Below are 20,887 nucleotides of genomic sequence, written 5' to 3' on the forward strand. Positions count from 1 at the left end.
ATCCTGCCAGGGCAAACTCTGACTGTTTGAGGCAGGAGGGCAGCCTACCGAGAGAGGACTTGAGTGTTGTCTGTTGTAGCTCCCTTGCTGGCAGGGACCTTGAAATGCCATACAGTTGTTGCAGTAAACATAGCTACAGCCTGTATATCCGCCATGAGGCTGGAAAGCTAAGAAATGGACTGGATCTAGCTAGCAAAGCCACGCCTTTAGTCCTACTGAGATTGTTTGGTAAATTAAAGACTCGTGTGTTCAGAAAAAGAGAGATATACAGTAAAGAGAGATTCAAAGACAAAGAAAATTTCTAAATGGTTTGAAGTGTGTTAAAAATATATGCAGACTAAAATTTAAAGTTCTTAAAAGTAACAAAAAAAAAGAGAGTTGTTGTGTGTGGTAGCACACGCCTTTAATCCCAGTGCCTAGAAGGCAGAGACAAACAGATCTCTGTGAGTTCAAGGTGTAGTAGCATACACCTTTAATCCCGAATGCCTGGGAGGCAGAGACAGGCGGATCTCTGAGAGTTCAAAGACAGCCTGGTCTACAGAGTTACTTCAGGTCAAAGATACAGAGAACCTATCTCAAAAAGCAAAAAGTTAAAAGTAAAAATAAACTAAATAGAGGTTAAAACAAAGCTGCACAAAGATGGAAAATACACAGAGAATTTTGATACTGTATGCTATTATGCTCTCTTTGAATTGTTTGAATGCTGAGGAAAGAGCAAAAGCTACTAAAAGATATTTATTTATAAATGCTGCTGAACTAATCCAACATAGATATTTTGAATTTGGATCTAAGGATATGATACTTTGGAAAGGAGTTTCTTATTTTCTTTTCACAGAGGATGAGACGCTGTTCATTTCTTCTATTCCAATTTGGTATGATGGACCACGCCCTCCTGAAGGGTTGTTGTGAACATCTTCAGAAAATTGCTTCGCTCAACTACCAACTGAGATGAAACTAGCACACAGGTTATACCATGAAAGACCTAATTAACGACGCCCCCATTCAGCAGGAAGCAGTTTGGAGAGAAATAACTGCGCCCATATTCCCAAAAAATGTTTATAAATGTTCTTTTACATTTGAAGAGGGATATGATATAGATATGAATAATTTACATTAGTATAGATTTTGCTTTATTGATAGAGATTTAAGGTCAATTTTGTTATATGTATAAGTGTTTCTGATTTTGATTAAGGTATTGTGATTGTGTAGTTCATTTAAATATGTACTGTATAATTAAGAAATATAGGTTGTTAATGGATAATCATCGATAATAGTAAAGCTTGTAGTCATGTTAGTTAGATTTTCTAGATATATAGAGATATATTTTAGATAGACATTCTTCATGTCTTTCAAAGATTACAGAATAGGACATTTAATGTTTTAATAACTGAGGACTTTTCATGACAATGAGACACTCTGCTCCTGGCAGCACCAATCTACTTCAAGAGGAAGATGGGCATCGAAGAGGCTCGTTATGGAGTTTTGATAGCCATTTGGGCAAGAAACTGCTCTTGCCTGGACTATTGCATAAACTGGACACAGAGAACCCGCAGAGAGAGAACTACTGAACTTGCCTAAGGTGAGATGATCTTTTGGGGTTCCTGATTCATGAAAGAGTCTGCGAGACATTCTGCAGGACACAACAGATAGTGACTGAACTGACTTTGAATTTTCCTGCTTTATGGAAATGTCTGCTGGATAGCATGGGCCTGAAGGCTGAAGATGGATGCCCCAACGGTACAGAGGAACTTTGGGTGACTGTCCAGGCAGCGAGATGTCTCTGTCATTTCTAGAGTTTTAAAAGTTGCTTTTTTCTTGTTTGCTTAGGTAGTATTGTATCTTTCTGGAGTCTTTGATGGAGTTAAGAATAGTTAGTTATAGTTTTCCTTAGTTATGATAAAGATTATTGTAACTTTTACTTGATAACTGTTTTGTTATATGTAATTTTGCTATGTTAAAGCCTTTTTTTTTGTTTAAACCGAAAAAGGGGAAATGATGGAGGAAGGTCATTGGCTAATAAAGGCACTGCCCTGGCCCATTTTATTGGTTAGAGGATAGGTGGGAGGAGTAAACAGAACAAAATGCTGGTAGGAAGAGGAAGTGAGCTCAGAGACTCCACAGCTCTGCTCTCCTGAGCAGATGCCTCAGCAGAGACGCCATGCCCCGCTCCCGGGCAGACACACGCCATGAAGCAAGCCGCCAGGTTAGACATGCTGAACCTTTCCCGGTAAGACCGGTGCTCACCGATTATTAGAGATGGGTTGATCGGGATAACAGAATTAGCCAGTAAGGGCTAGGGCTAAAGGGCCAAGCAGTGATTAAAAGAATACAGTGTCCGTGTAATTATTTCGGGGCATAAGCTAGCTGGGCAGGCGGCTGGGGTGTTGGGGACGCAGCCCCGCCACCGCCCCTAATTATTACATATATTGTGTGTAAATTTATCTTTAAAGTTTTGAAGATTCTCCATACCGCTTTCCAGAGGAACTCTACCTATTTTCATTCCCCAACAGTGAATGCAGGTACCTTTCCAACACCCCCCCCCCAACATTTGTTGTCAGTTATTTTATTGATTATCTAATACTCTAACTGGGGCCCGATGAAATCTCAAAGTTGTTTCAATTTGCATTTCCTAATTGCTAAAGATGATAAAAAATTTCAAAATATTTCTTGTACATTTGTATTTCTTCTTTCGAGAACTCCATCTAGACGGTCTTGTCTTTTGACCATCTGCATTTCCTTCACCAGGAAGTGATGGGGTGAAAAGTGTTTGTTTAATAAGACTTCTGAACATGGCCTGAAGCCACTTTTGTTGGTGGCGTCTTCCTTTAGGGGTCACTGCAGTGCCTAGGAATTACAAATCTTAGTTTGAAGATACCAAAAGGGACTTAAGGACATAAAGCAATCCAGTCACAAAGCAAGAAGCAGGGGTGATGGTGTAGAAATCACACCTATTTTAGCTCTCAGTCATTCCATAGGAGACCGCAGATATCTAGAGCCTGTTCACTGGATCCCATTTTGTCTACCAATCTATTTTAGAAACAATTCTCTGAAGCTAAGTAACAAGGTGAACCACAAGAAAAACATATATAGACCCATGTGGAAAGTCGAAATAGACAAGATCGTCTGAAAAAATTGGGAGCATGGGGGAGGGGGAGAATGGAAGGTATAAGGGGAAAAAGAGGGGAAAGGGTAAATGGAGGAGAACTTGAGGGAACGGAATAGTTGAGATGGAGTAAGGGGAGAGATGAGAGCAAGGAAAGAGATATCTTGATTGAGGGAGCCTAGCGGGGTTAGCAAGAAACCAGGCTCTAGAGAAATTCCCAGGAATTCAAAAAGATGACCCCAGCCAAGACCCTAAGTAATAAAGGAGAGGGTGCCTGAACTTGCCTTGCCTTGTAGTCAGACTGATGAATACCTCAAATATAATCATAGAACCTTCATTCATCAACTGATGGAAACAGAGGCAGAGACCTGCATCAGAGCACTGGACTGAGCTCCCGATGTCCAGTTTAAGAGTGGGAGGAGTGAGAATATGAGCAAAGAGGTCAAGACCCTGAGGGGTACACCCACTGAAATAGTCTACCTGAGCTAATGGGAGCTCACCAACACCATCAGGACAGGGAAGAAACAAGCATAGGTCCAAACTAGTCTCTCTGAATGTGATTGACAAATGCATGGCTGTGGCAGACTAAAGGGCCTCTGGCAGTGGCACCAGGATTTATCCCTACTGCGTGTACTGGCTTTTGGAAACTTATTCTCTCTGAATAGATACCTTGCTCAGCCTAGATATATTAGGGAGGGCCTTAGACCTTTCCAAGAGCAATGTGCCTTACCAGTTCCCTCCCCTTCTCCCACTCCCTTTACTTATCCCCCATTCCTAAACTTTACCAGTGGATAGCAAGGCTGGGCAGGGTAAGTGGAGGGAGTGGGAGGAGGGGGAGGGAGTTGAAACTTGAATTGGTATGTATAATGAAAATAGATTGTTTTCTTTTTAATAAAAATAAATAAAAGAAAGGATAAAATCTTTGAACACATGTACACAAAGTAGAATCTCACTGGGCATTATGAGGATGGATACTCCAGAGAAAGCATCTCCACTGCTTTCTCTTTTTTTTCTGGTTTTTTCTTTAATATTTCCTAAATGCAAAGCAATAGAAATTGTTCCAATGCTCTTTACATCATATATAATATATATGCATGATTCATATGTGAAAGAAGAGAAATACATATATATGAAAGAAGAGAAATAAGTACCCGAGAAGAAAAACTTTATATGAAAGGATAGGAGGGCAGGGCCTCTCTGAATTGGAGCTGACATTCATAGCCTGATCTGAATCAGCAGTGTTCTCATGTGCAGCACAGTGGAAGAGCTGGGCAGAAGACAAGAGATGGAAAAATAAATCAGGGTTGAAACAGGGGCAGAGCATGTCTTGATTTTCTTATAGCCCACAACTGTCTTTGGAACGCTTTCTATGCACATGATGATTTAATTGCAAGACATTCCTTTTATTCTACATAGTGCACTACATGCTGATTTGTCAAATAGGGTATTTTAAGAGACCTGCCAGGAATTCCTTGTTGGATCTAGTGACCACACTGAAGGGTGGGTCCATGCCCAGCAGCAGATGGCCAACACCGAATGAATCCAAAGATGATGTTGTATGACACTGCTTAGTTTGAGCATTTTTTGGTCTTAACTGGTCTTTCGTCTGTGTTTGTATGTGTTTTGTGCTTTTGTGAGGTTTTATGTGTGAGTTTCTAATTTGTTATTTTTTTAAATTCTGCTTTGTTTGGTTTTATTTCTTTTCCTCTATTTCTAAAGAGAAAGAAAAAGAAAAAATATGGAGTTGGGTAGATGAAAAGGTGTGGAAGTTCTGGGAGATGATGGAGGAGATGTGACCATGATCAGAATATAGTGCTCGAAAAAAAATTTCGAGACAGAAAGCAAGGCTCATCTAACCACTGGAGCCATTAGTATTCACACCAGTGTTCTGCACTTATGAATTCACCTTTCTCACATATTTTTCCCAAACTCTCCTTATAAGAAGAGTTACATTAGGAATATAGTGTCCTGGGCTCTACATCTTTGTCCTCCACAGTTGTGGAACAATTGCCATGCAGAGACATGTGGTGGAAGTGGGTGGGGTTTCTTGTTCATATGAAAGAGAATCCTTTGTGATTAGGAGAGAATCTTGTGTGTAAGCACAAGTATTTCTGAGCGCAGGACTTGCCATCCTCATAGCTGGAGAAGACATCATCAGCAATTGGACAGGGGCCATGGAGAGGAAACTGGGAGCTGTGTTGGGGATTCTGTGGGTGCACATTTGCTGTAAGTTATATTCACCTAAGTTGTTTTAGTGATTCTGCAGAGATTGTCAGTGGTTGAGGAGAATGAGCTGACACAGAGCTCCTGTACAGTCATCCTCATGCTGTCTCTTGGGATGTTTGACAGGTGTGGGTGAAAACCCTTCACTGACTCTGGTTTGCTTTTCTGTTTCCAAGCAGGAGTGCGAGGAGTTGAGGTTCAGCAGAGTCCTTCAGCTCTGAAACTCTACGAGGGAACCAGTTCTGATCTATCATGCAATTTTTCTACCACCATCATGAGTTTGCTGTGGTTCCAGCAGAATCCCAGGGGCAGCTTCATCAATATGTTATACCAGGCTCCAGGAACAAAGGTGAAGGGGAGGTTAAAGTCTACATTTGACTCCAAGGAGCGGTACAGCACGCTGCACATCAGGGATGCACAGCTGGAGGACTCTGGCACCTACTTCTGTGCAGCAGAGGCACAGTGCTTCCATCAAGCCTGCAGCCTGGCTCCAAATTTCAGCTGTTCATGCAGCTACAGCCCTGACACTGGGAGACTCTACAAGAGGCTTTTCACAGTGGAGGCTTTATCAGACCACCGATTACATAGAAGAAGTGAGGAAACAGAAAATTACCACTGCAGAAGTCCACACTTAAACTCCTACTGAGGTGATCCTGACTTGAAGGATACATGCTCAGAAGCATCAGCCTCATGACTAAAATCTACACTTTATCAAATACTTGTGCTAACATCACAAAATAAGCCCCCTGACACACTCCAGAATCATCTTGGTCTTTTCTCAAAACTGGAAACTGAGAACGACTGTTTCCAACCTGTATTTAGAGAGCACAAAACAACTCTTACAGCTAATCTGCTCAATATGAAGTTGAGAAAAAATTAATTCTGAAGATCTGATAAATTTTGTTGTACAAGGTAAGACAAGCAAATATTATCAAACATGATATGATTTTAACAATGTCTTGATATTTTAAAAATTACAATCCATTTAGTTATGCAATATAAAACAAATTTATCACATCAAAAATTATGACAGGCAAAAGATAAATGACGAACTAGAGAGATACATTTGCAATTTGTATTGCAATAATGCTTGCAGCGATTGATTCTACAAAATATTTACACATCTGCAATGTGATATTCATGCAATACTTAATAAAACACTGCTTTCGAATGGAAAATTAATAAATGTCCCTCAATAGGGGATGAATTACATGATAATTAACAAAGTTCAATTTTATTTTATTTTATTTGACTATAAATTTAATCTCCCCAAGATCAAATATCAATTCATTTATGTTATGGGAGTTTTTTAACCCAGAAAGGATCTTTCTAATTTTTCAGGGACCTGACATGGAAATGGCACGTATGTTAGATGCCTGAAGAAGTGAATTTCCATACTATGAGACAATTTCTCTCCAGTCCAATGCCATTTTATGCCTGACACTATATATTAGTATTTTCTTTTTTTCAGTAACATAAACAAATTTTAAGGTAGAAGAATTCATGGAAGCCCCTTGTTCAATTCCATTACAAGGCAGAAGCTACATGAAAAATGTTATTATAAAATGATTAGATAATAAGTGAACATAAATAAAAAGAAACTCTGCTGTCCCATTTCTCCCTTAGCATTGTGTCACCACTTGAATCCTGCAGGAGCAGTCACCTCATGGACAATCAACTGTTTTCAGCTCTGCATGTTGGGTCTCCAAAGGATGTGATCCAATCTATCTGATAATGAGAACCAATAGCTCCATTCTGTGTAAACCTGGGGTTCTTTGAGCATGAAAGACTCAGTCTGTACCACTGTTATTCTTTTGTTTTGTTTTAATTGAAAACACGTCTTTTTTAAAAAAATACATTCTGATCAGTTTTCTTTTCCTCATCTCCTTCCTGATTCTCCCCACCTCCCGACTCATCTAACACCACACCTTCTTTCTCCATCTCTGTAGAAAACATACAAGCAAATAAACAAGCAAACCAGAAAAAAACAAAGCAAAGAGAAAAAATAAACAAAAAACATGTGAAACACATATTCGTTGAAAGACATATGCTTACACAAAAATCCATAAAAATACAAAATTTGACATGAAGGGCTCACAGCTGTACCACTGTTAACTAGATATAGAAATAACCAGGCTAGCTTAAAGATAGACAAATACGTTTCATTTATTATAAGGGGAAAAACTCTTGCCATAGACACAAAAGATCCAAGATCTGCTTGACCATGGGGAAAACTACACAGAGAGTGTACCTTGGTGGTACACAGATTTTTATCTCCCGGTCCCAGAAAGCCATTCCTAAACTAGGTTCAATCTCTTAAAGATTATTGGTTCATAAGGTTTTCCTCATCATGTCCCCTTTTTGTCTAAACAAGAGTGATCCAAATCCAATACAAACTATAAGCAATAGGAACAGATATCAAATATTAAATTACAAACAACCTGAGCAATATTAAGCAAGGAACACATGACAAACGTTTTAATAAGCCTTTTTTTTAAATAGCCTAAATCTTGTATCAGAAATAAGCTTGGTTAAATCATAAGAGGAATGCAGCTACAGTTATCCAATCTTCAACTCCATCAAAAGCCTAAAAGGGAAGTAATATTACTTGAGCAGGCAAGAAGTGTAATCAGGCAGCTTCCAAACTGAGCAAAATGTGACAGAGACAATTAGCTACCAGGGCAATCATTCAAAGTCTCTTGATTATTACTTGTACTAGATAGAGGGTTGGGGTGAAAACTATAATAGTGGGCAAAAGAGTAAATACTTGTGAGCTATTATTTATGAATAATTTGTATTGCTGTAGTTTTTGTATGTTGATACAAGTTCAAATTATATTTGTTATTTTGTTTACATTACCTGTACACTATGCAAAGTTATTCTGTCAGGTTTATATATGCCTGCTTCTACCTCTGTTTAGGACATTCAGTATTTTAATATAACTTTTAGGATATATTTTCATATTGCATTATATATTACTCCTACCTCTGATCAAGATATTTATAGGTTGTTTACATTTTGAGGTCCTTGTCCTCATTTGTTGCACATTTGTTTACAGATTATTTAATATTCTGACATGAAGTTTTAGTCTTTAAGTTATACACCTATTAAAAATTATATGTCAGTATAATAGTTGTTCATGTTTATTGTACATACAGTCAGATCAATTAGGTTCTTTACATACACAGAGATTGCATTCTGTCTAGATAGGTAATCTTCAACTACTTCAAGGATCTGTAAAACATGACGTTTAAATAACTTAGGGTTCTGTTGACATGAGATATGATTGCTCTTAACAGCACCATGCTATTCCTGAGAGAATGTTGAGCACCAAAGACACTTCAATCAGAGCTTGTTTCTTTTGGCACCATTGGCCTTTGGGCAAGAAACTGCTCTTGTCTGGAATGCTTAACTGGACATACAAAAAAAAATGACTGCTAAACTTGCCTAAAGGTGAGAGGATCCTTTGGGATTCCTGCTTCATAAAAGAGTCTACAAGACATTGTAAAAGATACAAAGAAAATGTGACTTACAAACTGCCAATATAGGCAGACCTGTCTTTGAAATTTCTGCTTCTTAAAAATTCTGTTGAATACTATGAGTTTGTAGGCTGAAGATGGATGCCTCAATGGTACAAAAAAAATCTTTTGATGACTGTCCAGGCAACTAGATGTCTCTGTCAATTCTAGAGATTTGAAAGTTGCTTACAATGTGTTTCCTGTTTACTTATATATCTTACCCTTCAGAAGCCTTTGATGAAGTTAAAGAATTTATTGTTATAGTTTTCCTTAGTTATGATAAAAGATAAAGTAGATATAAATATTGTAACTATAATTCTTGCTTGATAACTTTTGTTATATATAATTTTACTAAGTTAAAGCCTTCCTTTTTATTTAAACAGAAAATGGAAGGTGATGTGGGAGTCCCCTCTGTGTGCTGTGATTACCACTAATGAATAAAGAAACTGCTTTGGACCTATAGCAAGGCAGAACTTAGATTGGCAGGAAAAATGGACTAAATGCTGGGAGGAAGAAGACAGAGTCAGAGGGACACCATGGAGCTGCCAGAATCAGACATGACAAATCTTTACTGGTAGGCCACAACCTCATGGTGATACACAGATTAATGGAGATGGGTTAAATTAATATGTAAGAGTTAACCAATACAGAGTTATATCTAATGGGCCAAGCAGTGTTTTAATAGAGTTTATGTGTTATTATTTAGGGGCTAAGCTAACCAGGCAGCCAGGAACAAACAAGTGACCCTTCTTACTACACAGCTGGTGTACAGCCAAGATGAGCAGGTGAGAGAAAAGACAGGATTCCTAGAAAACTGTGAGCAGCCAGTTGGATCCTACCCCTAAAACATAGGCAAATAAGAACATTGCTTTTCACTTGTTTTTCCTTCTAATGTGATTAATTAAAACAGATTGAAATTTCTATATAGCTTTTACCTATCAAGAAAGTGGACTACTGCAGACCATGGAAGAGTGAAGGGCCGTTACTGGGGAGACCAAGAGAAATCCAGCCATGCATGTCACATGAACCAAAGACAAAGCATATATTATTAATGTGTGGCTACTGGATACCTCCTTCCCAAGAATGGAGACTAGCCTCACTTGTAAGATTGACAACCTGCAATAGAGGCCCAGGATAGTAGTCAATAAACAGCCAAGGGGAACACCTGACAAAATAAATAGACAGAGAGAAAGGGAGCTTCAAAATGTGACTGTTCCCTAATTAGGTGAACAGCATGCAAACAGAGCATTGCCATCATCTCCCCATTTGGGTCAGAAGAGGAGGAACTCAGTGTGGAACTCCCTAATTGTCTCAGCCAACATTAAACACAGAGGAAAAAAACAGTCTCAGTAGAAATGACCTCAGCCTTTGTCCAGTGCCTGAAGTGTGTCATAAAAATGTCCAGATGGGCTGTTCTACGGATTTTCCTCTCACCACCCCTCCCACTTATGGGAGTTTCTCTTACTTTTCCTTAATTTCTCTTCTCTCCTTAACTTTCCTTAATAAAGTCTGCCTTTACTTGTTTGCTCATGTGTCCACATCTTTTATAATCAGCAGCTGAGACAATGAGCAGAGACCTACTGTCTCAGGGCATGTATTATGCAGCTTCGTTTCTATGAACTGCTCAGAAATTCTGCAGAGATAAAACGCGATGAGGGGTTGCCTAGAGGGCATTGCATGGGCAGAAGTCATCTGTGACAGCTCATGAGAAAGGACTCCTTTAGAGCAGTGGTTCTCAACCTGTGAAACATGACTTCTTTGAGGGGGAAGGTCGAATGACCCCTTCACAGAGATCAACTAATACCATCAGAAAATACATATTTTTACACTACAATTTATAACATTAGCAAAATTTTGAAATATCAAGGAAAATTTTATGCTTGGGGGTCATTATAACATGTGGAACCATATTAAAGGGTCACAGCATTAGGAAGGTTGAGAACCACTTTCCTAGAGGGATGGTGAAAATATTCTATGATTAATTGTGAAAATGGTTGTATACTTCTGTAAATGCACTAAATCTCTGGAATTATATCATATTTGTAAAATTATATAGTACATGATTCCTATCTCAACAGAACTATCACATAAAACAGATAATAACAAATGATGCTGAAATATTTATTGTATTTTTAAATCAGTCTTGATTCTCTACACCATTTGAGCACAACAGTAATGGACTCTAGATGAAAGGGCATAACGTTGGTCTGATCTCTGTTCTCAATCACAGCCTTTTCTTTTCATATGGACTGGCACTTAATGACTGTCATCACCTGACTAGCCGGCACACAGTGGGAGCACATTGAATATGTATTAAGTATGAATACATAGTTGTCATGTCATACATTGTCACAACCAGGCTTTCCCTGTTCTAAATTTGTGATTTTGGATGATGAAGGATGAGAATCAGTGTGACATTTGAATTTTACATATACTTTTAGTGTTGAAGTGATTTATTCAAAATACCCCCTGGGACAGCAGAAACATTGAATTGGAGTTATTTAGAATCACCACATGTAACTTTTTCTGGTCCTGTGAGGAATAAGCATTAACTACTGCATCTGCCTGTTAGATTATTGTTCAGTGCTTGGACTGTCAAATCCTATGCCTTGTGACTATGAGCATGGGCTTGAAGCTGCCTTCAAATAAAAAAAAAAAACAACAAAAAACCAAGGAGGACAAAATTAATTTAGTCCTTGAGAAACACCCAGTTTTCCAATACATGCAAATAATTCAGTCTTTCTTTGAAGAAAGTGACAGGAAACTCTCCACTGAACCTCTTCAGTAGAAGGAGCAACCATATCAAAAACTCCATCCTGGGTTTTAGTTTTCAGGAAAGGAGTTCCCTTGAACAGTCACCAGAGGGGGCTACAAACCTAAGCTCCTTCCAGGCTGAGCCAAGGCTGTCAGTAGGTGTACAGAGGATTTCATCCCTTCTGTCACCTTATCATTTTATAAACACATAGTGAATGCATTCAAACACACAAGGAAGCTCATTGTAAATGGCAGAACAGACAGATGAGCCCAGGCCTTACCCAGGGAATGTGAGGGAGGAGCTAGCCATGGCCGCACAGCCTCAGCAACTTGGAAACTAAGGTTTTGTTCCCTTGAGATCATGAATTTTTATTTGATCATTTTTCTTTTTTGTTTGATTTTTGACAGTTTTATACATATATACACTATGTTGTGATTATATTCACCACATCCTCCATTACTCTCTGTTAGACACTTTCTTTTCCCTCTGGATTTTTCTTCACAATTAGTCCCCCACTGGCTGCACTACTGAAGAAAATGACACCCCCAAGCAACCACTGACAGTAATAACTTCTAGAAAAGTGGATGTGGGAGTAGGGAGCATGTTTTGAGAAAGCCTGAGCAATAGAGCGAGACTTAGTCTCAAAAGAAAGAAAGAAAAAAAAAGAAAGGAAGGAAGGAAGATAAAATGAGATAAAGGAAAGAAATCTATATGGAGTGGAGATGTAATTCAGGGTCAGAGCTTTTGCTGAACATTCAGCAAAGCCAGGGGGTCAATCTCCAGTTTGACAAGTAATTAACATAGAGGTCAGTTTTAAATAACCAAATATTTATTGTTACTGAATATCAACAAGTTCAGTTTTATAACAGAGAGGAAGGAATGATTTAAGTTTTATTCCTGCCCATATTTCCTGTAATCACTTTTGATAAACTAGTGGAAGTATTTCTACCTCCCTTGTCAAATGGCATCATTTCATTTTCTTCTCCAAATATTGTTTTCTTGCCCCTTATTTCTTTTCTTTCCTATTTACTCTCTTCAGATGAGGTTAGAGGTGAGATTTGTGTTAGAGCACGGTTCACAGAAGATTGTCATGGGCAAGCCAGTCATTGGTTTCTAGACAGTAATCCCAGTTAGAAGAAGTAGGAGACAGTTAGAAGTAGTCCACCTAGGAGGCTAGAACACCAGAGAACTTTATTTTTATCATGTTTTTTTTTCCTGCCATACTGATCATGCACTGTTAGGCACTTAAGAAACTATTTTCATTCAGTATGTTACAAATAGTTTCTTCTACAGTGTTGTTTCATTTCTAACTTGGTTTATCATAATTTTGGTGGGAAAAAGAATTTGGCATTTCTAAAAGTTAATTTATTTCTGCTCCTAAGAATTTTATATTATCAATATAAATAGGAAGTCCTTCTTATTCTTATAGCACAAAGCTCAATAAGAATTCCTGAAATAAAGAACAATTCCTATCAGTTAAATAGCACACTAAACTATCAACTGACACTGAGTTTTGCCTGTCCTATAAGCAAGGGGCGTAGAGTTTCCTTCGAAAGATTTATTACATTCAAGACAAAGCCTTGTTGAGTTTAAGCCTTGAAATTATCTCAACAAAAAACTCCAATTGGGGATTTTGCAATAAAATTATTTTCATCTTTAAATGTTATATTTAAACTTTGGAGGTGGAGATAGACCCAACCAAAAGACACATGACTAGAGCCACCTACAAAGAAGGGTTCTTGAGGAGGGGCAATGCTGGAAAGTGCTGGTTTGTGGCTTGAGGCCTCCCATCCTCCCATCAGACACAGATTCTGTGCTCAGAACCATAGAAGTTCTACTTGCTCTTAACTATGAGGTGCGTGAGTGGAATTCCCATTCTCCTGACTTTGGGTAAGTGTTCTGAACCTACAGAAGATTTTTGTACCTAAAGACAAAAAAATGTGTCTGCTGCCTCTTCTTCTCCCTCTGTGATTTTCCAAGGTGCTGGAGAGAATTGGTGTCTGTGAGATTCTTTAGTCTGAGCATTGTCAGCATGAGCAGCTGTGTATCCCACTTGCAGACTTATATACAAGAAGCCCCAGGCTCATTAAGCTGGAGGAAAGTGGGACGTGGGCATCTTTTCCTTGGCTGTGTGATTCTGCACAGCGAAGGAGTAAATTTTAGCAATTTCCTCTGGTCCTGAGCAACATACAGCACCCAGCAGCAGAACTCGGGAGAAGAGTTCTGAGGCATCCGAGAGCCTGACACTTAGACACTTCGGTAATGAATGGTACAAAGTTGATCTGTTGCTTCTTAATTCCTTAGGTATTGTGGTTGATGCGAAAACTACACAGCCAGACTCAATGGAAAGTATTGAAGAAGAAACTGTACACTTGCCTTGTAGCCACTCTGCCATCAGTGGGAGCGAGTACATTTACTGGTACCGACAGGTTCCTCTTCGCGGTCCAGAATATGTGATTCACGGTCTACAACAAAACACGAGCAATAGAATGGCCTTTCTGGCTATTCCCTCTGACAGAAAGTCAAGTACCTTGATCCTGCCTCGGGTCAGCCTGAGCGATGCTGCTGTGTATTACTGCATCCTGAGAGAAGCACACTGTGACAGACAGGGCTGCACCTGTGAAAAATCTGCCTGGTGGGGGAGGGGGAGCAGTGGCATCCTCTAAAGAGGCCTCTGTGATGGAATGGGCAGAAGCCCTACAGGGGAAAGAGAAGACTGAGGAGCCCAGCAGGGATGGGAAAGGAATGCTGAGCCTGGGCAAGAAGAGCTGACAGCAGATAGACAGACAAGCCTGCAGGGCAGCTGATAGCACAACTTCCAGTTCTGCAGAGAGAAGGGAATGAGAACTTCTGACTCCTTTTCATTTGAAAAAAAAAAAAAGTTTATTTCTGTGTAAACTGGAGTAAAAACTGATGAGAAAATCTGTTGTGGGACAATGGTCTGTACCCTTTCACTTGTATCTTAAATAAATGCTGATTGGCCAGTAGTCAGGCAGGAAGTAGAGGTAGGGCAACGAGAATTCTGGGAAGAGGGAAGCTTCAGTCTGTAGTCGTCATCCAGACACAGAGGAAGCAATATGTGACTGCCTTGCTGAAAAAAGTAACAAGCCACATCGCTAACACAGGCAAAAATTATGGGCAAATATACAGTATAAGAGTTAATAAGAATCCTGAGCTAATAGACCAATCAGTTTATAATTAATGTAGGCCTCTGTGTGTTTATTTGGGACTAAACAGACGTGGGACCTGGTGGGAAAGAAACCTCAGTCAATAAAAATCCTTTTGGAGCCAGGGAAGAGTCCAAGCTCTGGGACACACGATAATCACTATGTCATTCTAACACCCTTAAAATGCAAAGAAGTCTCAGATTTCTTCCATTTATTCTTAATAAAAATGAGGGTTTTTTTCTTTATTCCTGTGACATATAGTCCAAATAATCAGTTTTTGATAACTGATTATTTAATAAATAAGCTATGTAAAGATGGAATATACACACAGAGAGTCTGGGTTATGTATACTGTTGGGTTTTCTTTTAATATTTTGACTGTGAAGGAGCTAGGTACAGAGAGAACTTCATAAACCAATGTACAACTTTTAAAGGTATCATGACGTCAAAATTTGGATTTAAGGATTTGTTGCTTTTGAAAAGACGTTTATCTTTTGTTTCCACAGAGGGTGAGAACCTGTGAAATCCTTCCAGACTAATGTGGTTTGATAGAATAAGACTCCCAGAAAGGTGACCATGAACGCTCCCCCAAAATTACTTCACTCAACAAAAAGCAAGAAACAATTTGGAGAGAACTATGCCCAAATTCCCAAATATTGTTTATAAATATTTATTTACATTTAAAGAGGGATATGATAAAGAGATCTAGACTTTGCTTTCATAAGGATCTTGTCCTTTTCATGCAAATTCAGGATAAATTTTGTTTTATGTGTATTTCTACTCTTGATTAAGGTATTGTGTTTGTGTAACTCATTTAAAATATAATGTAATATTAAGAAATACAGGTTAACAGAGAGTCATCTATAATAGTCAAGCTTGTAGTCATGTTAGTTAGGTTTTGTAGTGTACAGAGATATTTTTCAGATGGATAGATATTATTCAGATCTTCCAAAGACTACAAAATATGGCTTTTAAAATGTTTTAAGAACTTAGGACTTTTCATGACATGAGACACATCTGCTCCTGGCAACACCAATCTACTTAAAGAGGATGATGGGCATTGAAGGGGCACCTTCTGGAGTTTGTTAGCCATTTAGGTTAAAAAAAAAACAGTTGCTCTTGCCTGGACTGCTTGGCTGGATTTGCAGGACCCACAGAAAAAATGACTGCTACTGTTGCCTAAGGGTGAGACAGTCCTTCAGGGTTCCTGCTTCATGAAAGAATCTGCCAGACAATCTGCAGGACACAGAAGAAAATGCCTGACAAATTGCCAATATAGGCGGAACTGTTTTTAAAATTTTCTGCTTTATGAAAAACTCAACCAGATACTATGGGTCAGTAGGTTGATGATGGGTGCCTGCGATGCTACAGAAGAACTTTGGGTGACTGTTCAGGCAGGGAGATGTCTCTGTCAATTTTAGAGCTTTGGAAGTTGCTAATAATGCACTTCCTGTTTACTTTGGTAATATAATATTCTTCTGGAGTCTTTGATAAAGTTGAGGAATAAATTGTTATAGTTTTCCTTAGCTATGATAAAAGATAAAATAGATATGAATGCTGTGAGTGTAATTCTTGCTTGTTATATGTTTTGTTATATGTAATTTAACAATGTTAAAGTTAAAACCTTCCTTTTGTTAAAACAGGAAAGTAGAAATTGTGACGGTGGTTCTTCTGTATATGTGTTACTTTTATTGGTTAATGAATAAAGAAGCTTCCTTGGCTTGTGATGGGGCAGAGTTGAGCTAGGTGGTGAAAACTAAACTGAATGCTGGGAAAAAGTAGGTGGAGTTAGGAGACCAGAGGGGAAAGATGTGAGTTGCCAGCTGGAAACTTGCTGGTAGGCCACAAGCCTTGTGATAAAATACAAAATAATGGAAATGGGTTAATTCTAGATGTAAGAGTTATGTAGAAATACACTTAAGTGATTGGGCAATCAGGGTTTATTTAATACAGCTTCTGTTTGGTTATTTAGAGTCTGGGTAGTTGGAAACAAACAAGTGGCCTCTGATTTATATTAAGGTCTTTGATCTATTTGGACTTGAGTTTTATGCATGGGGATAGGTATTAATCTATTTGCATTCTTTTACACGCTCACATCCAGTTGTGCCAGCAACCATTTGTTATAAACGCTTTCTTTTTTCCATGCTTTAATTTTAACTTTTTTGTCAAAAATCCAGTGTTCATAGGGCTACTGATTTTTTTTTAGTTGATCTTGTATCCTGCCTTATTACTGAAGTTGTTTATCAGCTGTAGGGATTCCCTGGTAGAATTCTTGTGGTCACTTATGCATGCTATCATATCATCTGTGAATATCGAATGTTTGACTTCTTCCTTTCAAATTTGTAACCCTTTGATCTCCTTGTTATCTTATCACTCTAGTTAGAACATCAAGAACTATATTGAATAGATATGGTGAGAGTAGAAGCCTTGTTTTGTTCCTGATTTTAGTAGAATAATTTCTAACAATAAGAAGTCAAGAACACATCAAAAAAATCATCCACTCTGATCAAGTTGGCTTCATTTCAGAGATGCAGGTATGGTTCAACATAAGAATCTATCATTATGATCCACTATATAAATAAATTGAAAGAAAAAAATCATATTATTACTTCATTAGATGCTGAAAAAGCATTTGGTAAAATCCAACACCCCTTCATTAGAAAGTTATGGGAGAGATCAGGGATACAAGGAACATATCTTAACATAATAACAGCAATATACAGCAAGCCAACAGTCAACATCAAATTAAATGGAGAGAAATTATTTGTGTCTTCTTGATGTCCTTCAGCTGTCTTACTCCTCTTCAAGCACTTCAACTACTAAACGAAGTACTTCAAGCACTAAAACGAAATGGTATGAAGAACATAGATGACCTTACCTGGCTACCAATTTTAGTGGAAATGTCTTGAATTTCTCCCTATTTGGGTTAATGTTGCCTGTGGGCTTGCTGTATATTGGTACTTTATTGTGTTGGGGTGTGTTCCTTGAACCTCTAGTCTCTCCAGGACTTTTAGCTGAAGGAAATTTAGATTTGCCAAAGGCCTTTACTGCATAAAATTAGGTCATCATGTCTTTTTTGTCTTTCAGTCAGTTTATATGTTGGATTACATTATTGATTTATATCCATAGAACTATCCTTGTGTTTCTGAAATGAAACCTACTTCATCACAGTGGATAATTCTTTTTTAATGTGCCTGTATTCAGCTTGCATGTATTTTCAAGAATTCTTTCATCTATATTCAGAACAGATATCAGCCTGTAATTTTCTGTCTTTCTTAGATCTTTATGGGTTTAGATATCAGAGTAATTAGGTTCACATAAATTGGATTAGACAGTAATCTCCTGCTTTTGTTTTTGGAATAATTTGGAGTTAGGGTTAGTAATGAGTTGTTCACCTTTCATGAATTTGTACACTTTGTATAATTTCTGTTGTTTTGGGATATATATTGATCCTGTGTTTTAATCTTATCTGTTAGCCTCTTTTTTAAAAACCAAGGAATTGAACCCATTAACATTGAGATTTATCATGAACAGTGATGAGTGACCCCTGATACTTGTTGCTATGGTATATATTTCCCTCCTCCTTCGATTTGCTCTTCTGGGATTATTTATTCTTTGTGCTTTTCTTGGTTGTGGTTAATCTCTTCAGAGTCCCTTCTGCCATCTTCTATAGAGTGGGATAGCTAAGTGGATACTGCTTAAATTTGACTTTATCTTGGAATGTTTTTGTTCCTTTACCAATTGTGATGGATAGTTTTACTACTTTTCGTAGCATGGGCTGCTGTTTTACTCTCAAATTTTGTGTTACATCTACCCCAGCTCTTCTGGCCTTTATAGTTTCATTTGAGGTGTTAGTTATTATTATAATCTGTTTGCCTTCATATGTTACTTTGTGTTTTTCTCTTTTATTTTTAAATATTAATTCTGTGTCCTATAAAGTCATTTTTGATTATTATGAATCACCATAAAATTTCTTTTTCTGGTCCAGTTTATTTGGTGCTCTGTATGTTTCTTGTAACTTGATAGGAACCTCTATTTTTTTGGATTAGAGAAATTTTCTACTTTGATTTTGTTGAAAATATTTTATGTGCCTTTGATTTGTAATTTTTCTTTTTCCACTATCTATACCATTTGTAGATTCTGCCTTTTCATGGTGTCCCTGATTTCCTGGATATTTTCTCCTAAGGTTTTTGAAAATTTAAGATTTTGTTTGACTGACGTGTCAATTTCTTTTACCTTTTTTTCAATGCCTAAAATTTCCTCTTCTATGTCTTCTGCCCTGTTGGTGAAACTTACATCTGAGGTTTTGGTTTGACTCCCTAAATTTTTTATTTCCAGTTTTAGTTTACTTTGTGTTTTCTTTAGTGATTCTATTTCTACTTGCATATCTTGAACAGTTTTTTTTTGTTTTCATTTTATTTCATTGTTTGTGTGTTTCAAAGGTTTCATTAAGGAATTTAGTTAAATCTTTTGTGATCTTCGGGCAAATTCAAAATATGTATTTTTGATAACCTCAGCTTGTTCAGTTTTATTGCATTTTCAGGGTCTATTGTACTAAGGTTACTGGGTTCTGGAGAAGATATATTGTCTTGGCTATTAATATATGTAATTTTGTATAGGTATATTGGATTGGGATGATGGTGTTTCTTTGTTTTGATATCTTGTATTGCCTTTATTTAGTGGGTGTTTCCTTCCTTGGATTCTGTTGAAGTCCCCATATCTTAGTGAATGATTGTTGTTATTGATTGTCTGGTAGAGGATGCTTCGATGGACCAATGTATGACATAAAGGAGAAGATGTGGCCTGAAATAAAAGTTTGAGAGAGGTTTAAGTAACAAGCTAAGTTGATCTTCTTAACACCTAGAGGTGGGATCCATAGGGCATTGGGGTGTGGTGGGAAGAGGGCTTCCTTAAGTAGGTTGCAGTAAGACATATAATTATATAATTATGTGGAGAGATGTTATTGGAAGGGTTAGGGACCCTGAACTAAACCAAGAGTTGCAGTGTCCAGTGAATGATGTTGAGGGAGGAAGAGACCTGTAAGCAGGCTGCTACCAGGTTGAGCATGAGAGTGCAGGGATCGTAATGGAGGACAGGAAGAAGAGTGTGAATGACCTACTTGATTCCTTGCCAATGTGGTCATTGGGATAGAAAGTGCTTTTTATGTATTGGAGGGTGGCAGGAAGGAAAGGGAATGAACTATAGGGGATGCTGAGAGGATCCACAGGAAGGAGAAAAGCTGAGTCTTCTCCAGTATATTGTAGAATCCCTGGGGAATAGAAGCAGAGAGGAAAGACAGACTCATACAAGTGGCTCACTACAGGGTTGGGATGAAACTAGGAAAACTGCAATGAAGAACAACAAGAAGAGTGAGGATGGGCTACCTGCTTCCAAGACAGGAACAGCCAACAGGTTTGCAGAGGGAGTGTCTCTACTGTATTTGACACAAAGGAATGGGTGTGATGGAGGAAAGAAAATTCAGCAAGATTCTCCGTGAATGGAGGAAGAGTGATAGGACAGGCAACTGGCCTGTGCAGGGCTAGGGAAGATACCAGGTGAAATGAAATGGAGGGCAAGAAGTCAGTGAATCTGGACTACCTGCTTCTCAAGCCTGTGTGTATGTGGGGTTGCCAGATAGACAGTGTTTGTAGGTATTTGCAGCTGACACTAAGCAAAGGAAATGTGCTAGAAGCAGGGGGTCTTGGAGGACCCATGGGAAGGAGGAATGCTGGTTTTATTGCAAGACTTCACAAGTTCTTCAGGGAATTCACCACAGCTATTCTATCAGTAAATCACTGGATGCTATGAGAGTAAACCAAACGGATGTTGCCATGCTTAATATCCCGAGAACTTTCCTAAAAGTAGCCATGTGTATTTGTGATTCCAGGCCGACTTCTCTGGAAGGTAAGATGCAAGTACAAAAACATCACATCTGTGTTGTCAGCAAAAACTCACTGAAATAGAATAAAGATTGCCTGTATGCAACTAAAACTCCATGAGAGAGCTGGAAAAGCCTTTTCCTGGATTCCATAACTATTAAAGACAAATATTGACGTAAGTGTCTGTCTCCAAGAAAAAGAAGAGTTGCTTGAAGAATGATCTAAGCATTTTGTGATATGGGA

The 20,887-nt window shown here is 38.3% G+C and overlaps 1 pseudogene and 1 gene segment (V, D, J or C); both read left to right on the plus strand.

The window, feature by feature from the left end:
• The first annotated feature begins 5,277 nt into the window (after positions 1–5,277).
• Positions 5,278–5,972, plus strand: LOC121434879 (annotated as a pseudogene).
• A 7,477-nt stretch (positions 5,973–13,449) lies between these two features.
• On the plus strand, positions 13,450–14,265 carry LOC121434880. The segment is given in 2 exon segments: positions 13,450–13,489; positions 13,904–14,265. Coding segments are annotated over 2 exon segments (402 nt in total).
• Positions 14,266–20,887: the final 6,622 nt, after the last annotated feature.

This window comes from Microtus oregoni, unplaced genomic scaffold, assembly GCF_018167655.1.
Source record: "Microtus oregoni isolate MIOR12 unplaced genomic scaffold, Mior012 000045F_ref0000178, whole genome shotgun sequence".
Lineage (NCBI taxonomy): Eukaryota > Metazoa > Chordata > Mammalia > Rodentia > Cricetidae > Microtus > Microtus oregoni.